Source organism: Schistocerca gregaria, chromosome 2 (assembly GCF_023897955.1).
Source record: "Schistocerca gregaria isolate iqSchGreg1 chromosome 2, iqSchGreg1.2, whole genome shotgun sequence".
Lineage (NCBI taxonomy): Eukaryota > Metazoa > Arthropoda > Insecta > Orthoptera > Acrididae > Schistocerca > Schistocerca gregaria.
In genome coordinates, this window is record NC_064921.1 from 944,712,587 (window position 1) to 944,728,083 (window position 15,497).

The following is a 15,497-nucleotide window of genomic DNA, read 5'->3' on the forward strand; positions in this document are numbered from 1 at the left end:
CTTAGGCTGCTGTTATAGTGGAGCAATGCTGAGCCACCACAGGTGTATGGCAGTCAGAAAAGAACAGCACTGGTGAAACAAAATCATCATTACAGCCGGCACACAGTTGTAGTGGTGCTGGTTGCAGAATGGCACAAAAGAGAGCAGCAGAGAGCAGTGCTGAAGGGATCAAACATATTCGTCTGCTGAGCTCCAACCAGAGTGTTGGTGTAACTTTAGCTATACTGAGTGAGGTTGAGGTGGCACAGTGGCTAGGACACTGGACTCACATTCAGGAAGACGACGATTCAAACCCGCGTCCAGCCATCCTGATTTAGGTTTCCCGCGATTTTCCTATATCACTTGAGGCCAATGCCAGAATGATTCCTTTGAGAGGGCATAGCCAACTTCCTTAGAGATTTATATTTTCCGTAGATTTTATTTCTTCCGTTATCTTAATATGAGAGCCAATAATGAAATTCGAAGTACATAGCTGACAAACACATAAAAATCATATTTTGTCACAGTCAGTTCACAAAACCATCTCTTATATGGACAGCCTCATACGAAGCTCTATTGAAGTTTCATCCTGTTCGATAACTACAGTCGTAGAATTACATATTGTATCATCAAATGTTACTTCATAATTTTGTCCATGGCCTCTGTTTGCTTCAGGTTATACCAGTAAAACTAAAGAAGTGCAGAGTCAGCGAATCCAAAGTGCTTATGCAGTATTTGGTTGAGTCTTATGGACAGCATATGTTCGAGTGCTAGGCAGCGAAGACTTAAAATATTATTTTACCTGAGAGCACGGATTTTAAATAAGGGGTTTCCAAGATGTGTCATCTGAAAACCCTTGTTTTGGTTGAGGAGGTTATATGCTAATTGTGTTTTCCTTGACCACTGAATCTCAATAGTATGAGGCTGTGGCCAGTATTTTAACTTTCTCATAATCCATGGACTGGATTATTTATCTATCTATGACTGACTTTCTTGTTATCAACAGTGTTAACTCTGACACACTCATGTTTACTCCACAGTGTGAAGTACTTTAAAAATCTTGCAAGTTACTCTCCTTGAGAATAGCTGAAAGATTGTCAGCCAAAATGTTGATACAAGAGTTATTAACATCCCAGATGCGCTCCTGAAAAATGATGGAAAATTCGATCTACTGGGAAAACATCAAGAAACACTACACTTGTGTTGTGTTCTGCAGACACAACCAGTAAAGATAGCTGACAGAGTATGTGATCCATACTATTTAATTTCTTCCTTTCAGAAATTTTATTTGACAGTAGGAAAAAAATCCTCAAGCAGTAACTGGAGATGGTTATAGTAAAGGTTTTCATGCAACAATTATTATTTTTTAAATCTTTCCAAAATACTTAGCTCACAAAAACCCATAGTTAGCAGCAACCCATGAAGTAACATAACTATTGATAAACTTTTGTGATACCCAGCATTTACCTAGCGACAAATGATGATCACCATAGTGAAAGTATTTTCATTAGCTAATTGCTTTAGATTGCAAATGGTTTGGACATTTGTTATTATCATACAAAGTACATGTAATATCCTATGAGCATGAACATTTTATGAAGTTTCGTATTGTAACTGAAGGAACAATGTAATTGTATTTCAGAGGAAGTGCTATCTGTTATTTAGTAGAAAATTGAAGATAGATCAAAGCTTCCAGAATCTAGCACAGAAACATCTTCAGTGGTGAATAAGCCCATGTTAAGAAGAAAATACACAATTTGAATGTTTAAATAAGAGGGGGCAGTCAAAAGTTTTAGGATAACAACGATCTGAACATACACTATTTCAGAATTGGTGACATTTCAAAGCATTGTAAGATATTTGTCACAAAAATATGAGTTCATTGTAAAATATAGGCAATGAATAATTTGGAGGTCTGGGGGTCTGGGAATGTTCAACAATAGAATTCTCCTCACCCCATAGGTGGTGGGTTGAGTCACAGTCAGTCACAATGAAAAGACTGCTAATCTTTTGAGCAGTGGAAAATCTAGGATGAATTATAACAATATTGTTACTGCTCACCATATAGCGAAAATGCTGAGTCACAGATAAGCACAACAAAAAGGCTGTCACAAATATGCTATTGGCCAGTAAGGCCTTTGTCAAACTTAGATGACGAACACACACATACACACACAAACTCATGCAAATGCAATTCACGCACACACATGACTGAAGTCTCAGCCAATGCAGCAGCACCAATGTATGGTGTGAGTGGCAACTAGGTAGGGGTAAGGAGAAGGCTGGGGTGGGGAGGGGGAAGATAGTAGGGCAGGGATGCTGGACAGTGATGTGCTGCTGTGGAGCACGCAGGAATGAGGTGGAAAGAGGGTAGGGCTGCTACGTGCATTCAGGAAGTTACACGGAGGGCAGCAGAGAGGTGGGGATGGGAATGGGGGGATAGCAGAAAAGGAGAGAAGTAAAAAGACTGGGTGCGATGGAGGAATGAGGGCTGTGTAGTGCTGGAATGGGAACAGAGAAGGGGCTGGATGGGAGAGGACATTGACTAATGAAGGCTGAGGCCAGGAGGGTTACGGGAATGTAGGATATATTGCAGGGAAAGTTCCCACATTCGCAGTTCAGAAAAGCTGGTGTTGCTATGAAGGGTCCATATGGCACAGACTGTGAAGCTGTCATTGAAATGTAGGATGTCAAGATTTTTGAGAGGGTGTTTTTTTTTTTTTTTTTTTTTTTTTTTTTTTTTTTTTTTTTTTTTTTTTTTTTTTTTTTGACTCAGCATCTCCGCTATATAGTGAGTAGCAACTTTCCTTTTCACTGCTAAACTTATTTGGACTGAAAAGTCTTGCTTTGTGTGTGTGTGTGTGTGTGTGTGTGTGTGTGTGTGTGTGTGTGTGTTGTGTTTAATTCTGATGAAGACCTTTTTGGCTGAAAACTTACTTGTTTGATAGTATGTCAAACTGTCTATGCTAGCCAAAATTGGACTTTTTTGTCAACTGTAAATTCAAAACTGTAACTATTTTTGTAAACATAATGTAATGTTTGCATTTTTTTAAGCAAATCCTGAACTTTGTTAATTGTAAGGAATAAGTCTCGGAATTTCAAATCTCTTTTGTTGTTTCTTCATCACAGAATTTCTGCTTTGGATCTTATATTCCTAGAAGATAATTTATGCATGGATTTACAAAGGAAATGTGGCCTGAAATACGGTAATACAAAATTTCATGTCACTATGACAGGATGTATCCATTGTCATTTATGTTGGTCCAACATTTCTTTTCTAGCATCCTATGTGGCAGGCATGGGATATGGCCCTAGACTTGTGCCTTTCACAGTTGCCGGCCATAATGGAAAATGAAGAGCAATTTGTTCATTCACCATTCTTTGAAGAACAGTTGACAGCTTTCGAAGTGTGGCTTGGGCTCGGTTCAGACAGACGAAGTCCACCAGAACAGCTTCCAATTGTACTACAGGTATGACAGTATTTCAGTTTTTCTTGCCAAGCCATATTGTTACAGGAAAAGATGGGAGAATATGTAGAGAGCATAACAGTTATGTTGCATGTGTCTAATGGTGTTAAACTAAATAAAGCTGATAACATTTACTGCCACCACAACTTGGAATTTTGTATTTTGCACATTGTGACATTCAGAGATGGGCACTGTTCAGATTAATTTTCTATACAGATAATTATTCTGACACAAAAAATGGAAATTCCAGCATGAAATAGCAATATGAACATTAGGATAAACAGCTGTTCACCACAAAGAGGAGACATTGAAAAACAGACAAGAACATTTAACAATAGACTGTTAAGGTTTAGAAAAAAATTAATTGCTTTACTTTGTAGTTGCAATTTTATTTTATCTACTGCCTATTGGTCTTGGTATTAGTACCATCATCAGGCCGTCCCCAGGTGAGCAGTTGTCAGATTCAGTTCCCTAACAAAGTGTGAGTATATGACACACCTTGTTGGGGAAGTGTGCTTGATGATTACATTCAAGGATATTTGTATTGGCTGTTGTACCAACTGGCAGTACACTGAGGTGCAAAAGTCATGGCCTATCTCCTTTTGCATGGTGTCGAGCAGCAACTTGACATGGCATGGGCTCAACAATTCGTTAGAAGTCCCCTGCAGAAACGTTGAGCCATGCTGTCTCTATAGCTGTCCATAATTGTGAAAGTGTTGGTAGTGCAGGATTTTATGCGTGAGCTGACCTTTTGACTACGTCCCATAAAGACATATTAAAGGTAATTTTCATTTATTGTTCTGTCTCAGTTGCACACTGAGACAGAATGATAAATGAGAATTATCTTAAATATCTACTTATATACAGTTTCTGAATTCTCTGAAGAATATTATGTTGAATTTTATGTTTGATGGGATCTACGTTGTGTGATCTGGGTGGCCAAATCATTCGCTCGAATTGTCCAGAATGTTCTTTGGACCAGTCGCAAATAATTGTGGTCCAGTGACGTGGTGCATTGCCATCCATAAAAATTAGGTCTTTTTTTGGGGATGTGAAATCCATGAATGAATGTAATAGCTGAAGGTAATGATTTTCAGTCAGTGATCAGTTCAGTTGAACCAGTCGACCCATTCCATTCCATGTGAACACAGCGCACACCATTATGGAACCACCACCGACTTACACACTGCTTTGTAGACAACCTGGGTCTGTGGTTTTGTGGGACCTGTGCCACACTTTAACTCTCTTCAGCACGTACTAATGAAGCTGGGACTCATTTGACCAGACAGCGGTTTTCCAGTTATCTAGGGCTCAACCACCATTGATTTTCTGTTAACGTTGACAACTGTATGTAAACGTCACTGCTCTCGGTCATTAAGTGAAGCTCGTCAGCCACTGTGTTGTCTGTGGTGAGAGGTCATGCCTGAAATGTGGTATTTTTGGTACGCTCTTGACACTGTGGAGTCAGAATATTGAATTCCCTAATGATTTCTGAAATGGAATGTCCTATGCGTCTAGCTCTACCGTTCCTCATTCAGAATCTGTTAATTCCTACCATGTGGCATTAATCACATTTGCAAACCTATTCACATGAATCACCTGAGTACAAATAACAGATCTTCTAATGCACTGACCTTTCATAGCTAGTGTGCATGATACTATTGTCAACTGTATATGTGCATATCATATCACCATCCCATGACATTAAGCTAAAATCTGATGGTCTACTATTAATTGTGTCTCTCTGCTATGCAGTGCTTCCTCTAAGTAGTGAGTAGCATTCTGTTCGAGTATTCGTATTGTTTGTTGTTCAAATAAATAGATAATTTTAAAACTTTCCGTTGCAAATAAATTATTTGCAGGTATTGGGATTAAACCTTTGTGTTAATACAAATAGTTACATGTTAATTACCATTTGTAACTTGTTAATGAATAACAAATGATATTGTATTAGCCTATGAATATGAATATCTGAGGTTTGATCCCCAGTTAATCTTGTAATATTTTCTGTAACTTTTTGCTTTTTTTATCATTAGCAGTGATCTGTTAATTAGCAAACTACCAAGTTGCGCATGGTTCAGAGTCCACATCAAACTGTAGGTTTGCCTGGAACTGGTCAGAGAAATCATTTCAGAGGTCAGAAGAGGGCAAGGGCATACCACAAGCAATAATGTCATGACACAGAACTTGTCTATGGTGTAATGGGAAGTATATACGGTAGGAGGCGAAGGAATACATTTTTGACCATAATTCTGCTCCTGTTTGAGCCAGGAAGATATAAACTGCACAGCACTGATACTCATGGAGTTTGCTGTTTGTGTGTCAAGTTTGGTGGAAATGGAACCAGGGCTTTGGGAGGAGATCACAGATATACGAAGATACATGCTGATTTATACCTGCCTTTTCCCATGGCTTTGCCTATGTGCATGTAAGTCACATAATGTACACATCTCTCGGTCCATCTCCTCATGCCCCCTCTCTACGCATCACCCCTCTCTGCTCAGACGTCACCATCTGCTGGTGTAGCCGCTGCAAGGCATTCCAATACTACCTGAACAACACACCTCTCCCACACATTATATCTGTCTCCTCCTACCCATGCGTTCTGTTAACTTCATCCTTCCCTTGCCTGTATCCAACGCCCCTATCTGTCCACCTCCTCCTCCCACCTTTCAGCCTGTCTCCTCTTCTCTCCCCTCTTTCTGACAATATCGGCTCCCTCTCCCTCTGTCTGTCTCCTCCCTTTCTCTGTATTCATCCCCTCCCTTTCTCTGCATCCATACCCTCCCTTTCTCTGTATCCATCCCTTCCATTCCCCCCTCTCTCTGTCCACCTCCAACCCTCCTCCCTCTCTCTCTGTCCACCTCTAAACCCGCCCCCTCTCTCTGTTCATCTCCTCCTCCTCCTCCTCCTCCTCCTCCTCCTCCTCCTCCCCCCCCCCTCCCCCACATTTTCACCTTCCCCTCTCCCTGCCGATCACCTGGTCTCCCCTCGCTTTCTCCCCTTTTTTTCTTCTACCTCTTCCTCTTCCTCCTCATCACTCATTATCCATTTTCTCCTCCCATCTCCCTGTTCAGCCGTTCCCATCTGTACATTGTAGCCCCTGCAAAAACAGGTTGATAAAACAGGCTGATGCTGCTGGCATAACATGCCTGATGTGCCAGGCAGCCTACACACCTGGGGCTGGAAAACCATCCCCCTCCCCTCTCCCCTCTTGCTAAGTGGATTGATAAGGCACGCCTAAATGATTCCCACACAACTTGGCTGTTGTGTGCAGCAGCCTGTACAACAGGGACTGAAAAAACATTGGTATGCCCATCTCTCCTCGTATTCCCCCCCCCCCCCCCCTCCCCCTCTGGAGCTCATAGCTGCAGTTGTGTAGCCATGATTTTAGATGAAATTTCACAGAGAATTCAAGTTAGACCTGAAAAGAATCATTGCAACAGAACTGATAACACAACAGTTTCATTAGAACATTCACAGAGTCAGAGGAAGATTATGCTGATGACTGTGGTGAAGGTGATAATTGAGAAGTGGCAGATGACTGAAAAATTTTATAATTGAAAGACTCTCAGTACATAAAATAGTATACAATGTTTCTGCCTTTTTACTTGAAACTATAAATATACTGTAAGATGGGGAAAATGTGTATTACACGCTTATTAGCAAGTTTAATGGCTGTACATAAAAAAAGAGAACTGAAGAGCAGGCTTCATAAATAGTGCAGAAATTTGCATCTTCCTGTGGGGAAAATGTCAAGAGACAATTTTTAGACATTTTCCCCATTCTACACCAAAGAAAGAACATATAAGTATTGCAGCACTTTCTTTCTCACAATTAAAATACAAATTGTTCAACTTGTAGATTTTTCTGATGATGATTTAGTGTTTTAGGGTGCACAACAACGAGATTATCAGCGCCCAGTAAATTTCTCTCTGGGATGGGATAAAGGTAATGTGTGGTAACACTAAAATTACATATAACATGCACTTTATTACATAATCAACACATGATGAATACATGTCTAAGTTCATATCAGGCATAAAGTGCACTGAATCATAGTTCCTTTGATAACCCACATGTGGCCGCTGTTCCTAGTCAGAGTGTTTCCCCTCTGTTGCAGCTGCTGTTACTGATGAGTTCCCACAACCTGTACTTGATCAAAGGAGATTTTTTCCCCCTATTGTAACTTCAGTTCAGTCTCGTCACTCAGTTTCATTGACATTTCCTGTTGTTCTTTTTGTGTCACACAAAATTATACATAATGAAGTTTTGAAGAGTCCATTACAGCTAAATTGATTGAGGATACAATCAGTTTCACTGTTAGCCAATGTTTCCCAGCCGTTGTATCTACCGGGAGAGAAGTGTCTTCTGTAAAGAGGGTGAACTTGTTCACTGTGGTGGAACGGAGTAGGGTATCATTTACAAATATAAAAAACAGCAAGGGCCCCAGCACCAAGCCTTGTGGCACTCACGTTGACTGTGCTTCACTTAGATGGAGCTGGAATTCCATTACTATCAGTTAAGATATCCTATGCTTCCTACTTTTGTTAGGTAAGACTTAATCCAAGTCTCCATTATTCTGCTTAAGCCACAGACTTCTGTTTTATTTAGCAGAATGTGTTGGTTTACACATTCAATATCCTTAGATAGGTTGCATAGGATTTTGACTGGTGTTGATTTGTTGTTAAGAGAGTTCAAATCTGATTGATAAAGGACAAAATAGCATCATCTGTTGATAGACCAAGCCAGAAACCAAACTGTGTCATTGACTAAGTGATCAACAGTTACCCTGAAAACAGTTTCTGTATGACCGTGGAAAAACTTGTTAGGAAGGACACTGACTGATCAGTTTTTCACCCTGTCATTGACTAAGAATATTGTGTCTGCTATGGTGATCAACAGTTAACCTAAAAACAGTTTCTGTATGACCTTGGAAAAACTTGTTAGGAAGGATACTGACTGATTAGTTTTTTCACCCTTCTAGAAAAGTGGTTTCAAACACACACATTTTAATTGCAGTGGGACAACACCTTAAGGTAAGTATTTGCTAAATGTGTGAATCTCTTTTATTTTACTATTATCTCTTTATTTTGATCTCACTAAGTGTGATGGGAGTTACATGCTTCTGACTGAGTTTGGCACTGCTAGCTTGGGCTGTGGCATCACTCACTAATTGTTGCCAATTTTGACTGCAGATGTTAAAAAAAATATTAGTAATTTCCTCAGTGTTTTTTACAATATCTGCACCATGATTTATATTATTTACGCACTGTATGTTTTTTCCACTCTCCTTTTTTATAACTTGCCAGATAGTTTTTGCTTTATTATCATAGTTATCAATTTCAGATGTTATGTACATAGTTTTAATGCTCTTTCTAAAATATTAAAATATAATCTATAGTTCTCTTTTTATGGGATAATCGGATATCCTTAGTGATTTATTTTTTTCTGCAGGAAGTTCTGATCCCTCTAATAAGCTAAGATTTCATTTTAGTAGGTCAAAGATTGTTTCTTACAATACAATTTTTGCAATACAGCTTCAGTGATGCAGGCTCATTAGCATAATTCCAGGAACCAGACTAGAGTTTTCAGTAATCAGATATTCTAAATGCTTCAATGTGGACCAAACATGCGCAACCTTTAGGGACCTGCGGGCCTGATCCACATGCTTCCTTAAGCTTATGGGCCTCCTTGCTAGATGATGCGACAATAGCATTGTAGCATTATTTGTGTATAATGTCCAAACTAGAGTGCCTGTGTCATTAATGTATGTGGGGTAACACACTGATTTGAATGGCACTACTTTTTTAAAACACTATGCCAACAAAATGTGCTTCAGAATAAGCATTTTTGAGTATATTCGTTTTATTTTCACCTTATCTTCAGATGTTTACACATAGTTACGCATCCGCATTGTTTGTTTACTTACTTATGATGTTTTACAACAAAACTCTTAAAAACCCCTGTTGCAAAATTCTGCACTGCTGTTAGTGAAGAAACAATGTTCATGATATGTAAATAAATGTAAACATCTGAAGATAGAGTACCAGATATTGTGAAATGCCTATAAAAGCAACTGTTTGCAGCTACATCATTATAAATTACCTTCAGTTTCAGCAGTTGTCTGTGTTCTAATAGGTCCACAATGAACTGTTAATACCAGAATGCATAGAAACACAAAATACGGCAATGCAATAAATAGGCAGTCCCAGTTGACAACTTTGTGATTTTTGGTAACGTGCAGATCATTAGAGTGTTTGAAATTTAGTGTGTTAATATCCAAAAATATCAACAACAGTATTATGTAAAGAATAGTTGCCACTCACCATATAGTGTAGATGATTAGTTGCAGATAGGCACAACAAAAAGACTGTCACACAGTAATCTTTTGGCCAACAAGGCCTTCATCAGAAATATAACCTCCCCCCCCCCCCCCCCTCCTTCCACGTGCACATGGACACACACACATTTGCATGAGTGTGTGTACATTGTCTATTTTCGACGAAGTCTTTGTTGTACTTATACGTGACTCGGCATCTCCGCTATTTGGTGACTAGCAATGATCCTTTCATAATATTGTTACATTCCATCCTAAATGTTCCATTGTTTAATACTGTTAACATGCATTTTTTAAATATTTGGCCAAAATACACTACCGGCCATTAAAATTGCTACACCAAGAAGAAATGCAAATGATAAATGGGTATTCATTGGACAAATATATTATATTACAACTGACATGTGATTACATTTTCACGCAATTTGGGTGCATAGATCCTGAGAAATAAGTACTCAGAACAACCACCTGTGGCCGTAATAACAGCCTTGATATGACTGGGCATTGAGTGAAACAGAGCTGCCCAAGCAGCTTCAACACGATACCACAGTTCATCAAGAGTAGTCACTGGCGTATTGTGACGAGCTAGTTGCTCGGCCACCGTTGACCAGACATTTTCAATTGGTGAGAGATCTGGAGAATGTGCTGGCCAGGGCAGCAGTCGAATATTTTCTGTATCCAGAAAGGCCCGTACAGGACCTACAACATGCTGTTGTGCATTATCCTGCTGAAATGTAGGGTTTCGTAGGGATCGAATGAAGGCTAGAACCACGGGTTGTAACACATCTGAAATGTAATGTCCACTGTTCAAAGTGCCGTCAGTGCGAACAAGAGGTGACCGAGATGTGTAACCAATGGCACCCCATACCATCACGCCAGGTGATACGCCAGTATGGTGATGACGAATACACGCTTCCAATGTGCATTCACTGCGATACCATTTTCTCAGCAGAGCTCCACGCAGTTCTGAAGGCACTGGAGCAGATGCGTCATATTTGTGGTTTCTCATTTCCTCTGATTTCTTTAGTGTTTTACAGTTGTTACAGAACCTGTACCCAGCTGAGGAGTTCGTCCGGCTGGTGTATGACCTATATGACCAATTGTAATTGCTCCAACGGCAGGGTAAGCAGGTGTCATTCTGCTGGGTGCCAGGTCATGTAGGGATATGGGGAAATGAACAGCTCAATTTGGCTGTCAAGAAGGCGTGCAGAGGACAGGATGTGACACAGTGTCCTATTCCCTTTCAGTCTTTTTTTCTACTCTACACAGGAAGTAAATGTAGTTGTGGGATGAGGAATGGCTGGCAGTGATGGCCAATAATTTGTGGTTGGTGAAGACAACAGCCTGGCAGTTTCTCAGGCGGGATAAAGTGACCTTCTTGCCTCTTAGAATTGGGCACTGTCCTCTCTAGGTAGCTTGTTACTGCAGTGAGAGGATCCCCCATTTTGTGTGATGTGTCTGGACTCTGGTCTAAACTTTTAGTCTGGAGGTTTTAGTGTTTTGCAGAGTGGCTTTCTTCTCCTTTTTTATATTCTTGTGGTCAGCCAGCCACGTCCATCTGCTATATTGTTTAAGCTCCTTATATCACTATCTTCCTGTGTTGTTAATGTTTTACTACTGATGCAGTACTATGTTCCATGGCCCTGTGCGGGTATGAACATAGTTTTCCAACAGCACTATGTTTTACCTGCTGTTTTATCTTACCGTTTTGTGTACTTCACTGACACACATCTCATTCTGTTTCCACGCGGGTGTTTAAGACCTTGCTTTCATGCACCCCTACTAACATGTCCCTGTCCATGTACATTTTGAGGAAGGAGTCCACTGTCCTATGTTGCCTCTGCATTGGTCATACCATACTAACATATACATATTGAGCCACCCCCACATTATAGTTGTGAAGCCTTGCAGGCAGTAGCTCATATCCTGATGGAATGGCTCTTTCTTCTGGCCTTCTATGCTGACCATGGACTTCAGAATTCTTTGCCTACACTACCTTTGGGGCAGGGGCGGGGTAGTTGTGGCTTCTTCTGCTGCATGATGGTCCTATAGGACCCCTAACCCGATGTCTTTGACCATCTCACTCTTTAATCCTTTTCTACTCTGTTGTAATTGCTTTTATGTATGGTTGTCTCCTTTTTCTGCCTCACCCATTTTAGATGTAGCACTCAGGTAGGATGGCTGTGGGTGAGACGGCTCCCATCATAGGCAGAGCCCCAGGGTTACCCACCTGCTGCCTGACCAGTTTCTCCCCTCTTGTTTTTATTACTAATAGTTGAACTGATGTTCATCACATTTTTAGCCTTCTCACTTTTACTGCTCTGAATCTGCCAGCTGGGAGACATTCTTTTCTATGTAACTGTTTTCGCTCTTCATCAGCCCGTGGGTCAGATACACGGCAAGGCTTTTCTTGCCAGTGGATGACCTCTGAGTAACCCTTCATCTGCTTTGATCTAAGTACCGGTCTGATCTGTACACTTCTTCCTGAATTCTTTCTGAGCTCTTGCAGCAGTATTGCCTTCAATGCCTCTGTCTTTCCACTCCTACATACTTTGATCATCAGAACATCCAGATGAGCTACTGAGGGACTGATGATCTTGCTGTTTTGTCCCTTAATCCAACCAACCAACGTGACTGCACTGAATGACCGCACCAAAAGTCTTGTCTATGATGATAAGTGTTGATTAGTGAGATCAGCATGAGTTTTAAAATTTAAGATCATTTCATTAGGTATAAAAGTGGCTGTCTCTTACTTGTGCACTGGTATAAGTCACCAGTCAGCAAGTAAAGTGTTTCCAAACTTTTAGTGCTGTTATCCATCCACTTCTTCTCTCATTGAGTAGAATTTTGTGTAAAGGCTATGATTTTATTTTGATGCAGAAATTTGTACATTAGCACGCATTGTGCACCGTACATTTTATTTAAATAATGCCAAATCTAGGATGGAATGTAAAATATTATGAAAAGGAAAGTTGCTACCCACCATATAGTGGAGATGCTGAGTTGCAGAAAGGCACAACAAAAAGACTGTCACAAATGTAACTTTTGGCCAGTAAGGCCTTCTTCAAAATTATATCACAAACACACACATACACACTCACGCAAATGCAACTCTCTCACACATGCCTGCAGTTACAAGCAACTGAGACCACACTGCAAGCAGTGGCACCAGTGCATGATGTGAGTGGTGACTGGGTGGTGGTAAGGAGTAGACTGGGCTGGGGAAGGGGAGGGATAGTAGGGTAGGGGTGTCTGACAGTGACATATGGTTGGGGAGTGCGCAGGGACAAGGTGAGAAGAGGGTAGGGCAGCTATGTGCAGTCAGGAGGTTTGAGGGAGGGCATCGGAGAGGTGGGGAGGGGTAGCAGAAAAGGAAAGTAGTAAAAAGACTTGGTGTGATGGACGAATGAGGGCTATGTAGTGCTGGTATGGGAACAGAGGAGGAGCTGGACGGTAGAGGACAATGACTGTTCCTTTACCACACGGTGCCCTGCTTGTCACTATTGATTCCACCTCCCTTTACACTAACATCCCTAATGCCCGTGGCGTTACTGCTACTGAACACTGTCTTTCCCAACACCTGACAGATTCCAAACCAACAATCTCATTCCTAGTCACCATGACCAATTATATCCTCACCCACAATTACTTCTCGTCTGAAGGTATTACCTGCAAATAAATCCATGGTAAGATGATGGCCACCTGTGTGGCACAGCTATGGACATGCGCATGGCACCATCCTGTGCCAATCTATTCATGGGACAACTATAGGAATCCTTCCTAAACACCCAGAGTCCTAAAGCCCTCACCAGGTTCAGATTCATTGATGACAATTTTGTGATTTGGATCAAGGGTGAGGACATCCTATCCACATTCCTCCAGAACCTTAAAAACTTCTCTCCCATTTACTTCACCTGGTTCTACTCAACCCAACAAGCCACCTTCCTAGATGTTGACCTCCACCTTAAAGGTGGCTATATCAGTACCTCCATCCATATCAAACCTGCTAACCTTCTGCAATACCTCCACTTTGACAGCTACCATCAATCCCCTACCAAGAAGTCCCCTTCATACAGCCTAGCCACCCATGGTTGTCGCACCTGCAGTGACGGGTGATGCCTCTTGAAATATACCGAGGTTCTCACTGAAGCCTTCACAGACTGTAATTATCTTCTCAAATTTGTATGAAAACATATCTCCCATGTCTTATTGTTCCAGTCTCCCGCCACCACACAAAGTCCCACCATCCAGCCACAGAGGAGCATTCTTGTCATAACTCAGTACCACCCAGGACTGGAGCAACTGAATCACATTCTCCTCCAAGGTTTCGACTACCTCTTGCCATGCCTTGAAATGAGAAATGTCATGCCCACTATCCCTCCCCCCCCCCCTCCCCCATAGTGGTCTTCCATTGTCCACCAAACCTTCACAATATACTCATCCATCCCTAAACATCCTCTGCTCCCAATCCCTTGCCTCACGGCTCATATCCCCATAATATACCTAGATGCAAGACCTGCACATGTTCATCCTCCCACCAGTCTGGTCACAAACATCACCTATCCCATCAAAGGCAGGACTACCTGTGAAACCAGTCATGTGATCTACAAGCTAAGCTGCAACCACTGTGCTGCATTCTTTGTCGACATGACAATCAACAAGCCGTCTGTCCGCATGAATGGTTACCAACAAACTGTGGCCAAGAAACAAGTGGACAACCCTGTTGCTGAGCATGCTGCCAAATATGGCATCCTTCATTTCAATGACTGCTTCACAGCCTGTGTCACATGGATACTTCCCACAAGCACCATCTTTTCTGAGTTGTGTAGGTGGGAACTTTCCCTGCAATATTTCCTACATTCCCGTAACCCTCCTGGCCTCAACCTTCATTAGTCATTGTCTTCTCCCACCCAGCCCCTTCTCAGTTCCCATTCGAGCACTACACAGCCCTCGTTCCACCATCACACCCAGTCTTTTTACTCCTCTCCTTTTCCAAACTCCCCCCACCTCTCCACCTCTCCGTTGTCCTCTGTCTAACCTCCAGATGGCACATAGCTGCCCTGTCCTCTTTTATCCTTGTGTGCTGCCCAACAGCACATCACTGTCTGCCACCCCTACCCTACAACCCCTCCCCCTCCCCACCCCAGCTACTCCTTACCGCCACCCAGTCACCAGTCCCATCATGCACTGGTGCTGCTGCTCACAGTGTGGCCTCAGTTGCTTGAGACTGCCGTCAAGTGTGTGTGAGTTGTGTTTGTGAGAGTGTATTTGTGTGTTTGTTGTCTAGTTTTGACAAATGCCTTACAAGCTGAGAGCTATATTTGTGAAAGTCTTTTTGTTGTGCCTATCTGTGACTCAACATCTATGCTCTGTGGTGATTAGCAACTTTCCTTTACACAATACATTTTATTTATCTACTTTAATATATTGATAAATCTCCCTTTATGTACTTTATACGTGTTTGTTCATTGTAATTTTATAAAGACTCTGGTAAACTTTTTGGATACATGAGTATGAATTTTGTAAGTGTTCTATGTATGTATAATCTGGGTCCATCTTCACTTAGAACTCTGTCCTTCTAGCATATCTGAAGCTGGCATAATGCTTTCCAGTGTACTATTATTTATCTCCTGCTCTCTTTGATGCCATCCCCTGCGTCTTTTGTCTTCCCTCAAGGTCACAAGTGGACCCCTCTCAGCTGGGGATTGAGC

At 41.5% G+C, this 15,497-nt stretch overlaps 1 protein-coding gene across 2 annotated transcripts in view; it reads left to right on the plus strand.

The window, feature by feature from the left end:
• LOC126335398 (regulatory-associated protein of mTOR) overlaps positions 1-15,497 on the plus strand; it is a 275,566-nt gene that overhangs the window by 96,516 nt on the left and 163,553 nt on the right. For both annotated transcript variants that reach the window (XM_049998641.1, XM_049998642.1), the window contains exon 9: positions 3,261-3,449. In XM_049998641.1, the coding sequence (XP_049854598.1) occupies positions 3,261-3,449 (189 nt within the window). The remainder of the gene's footprint in view (positions 1-3,260; positions 3,450-15,497) is intronic.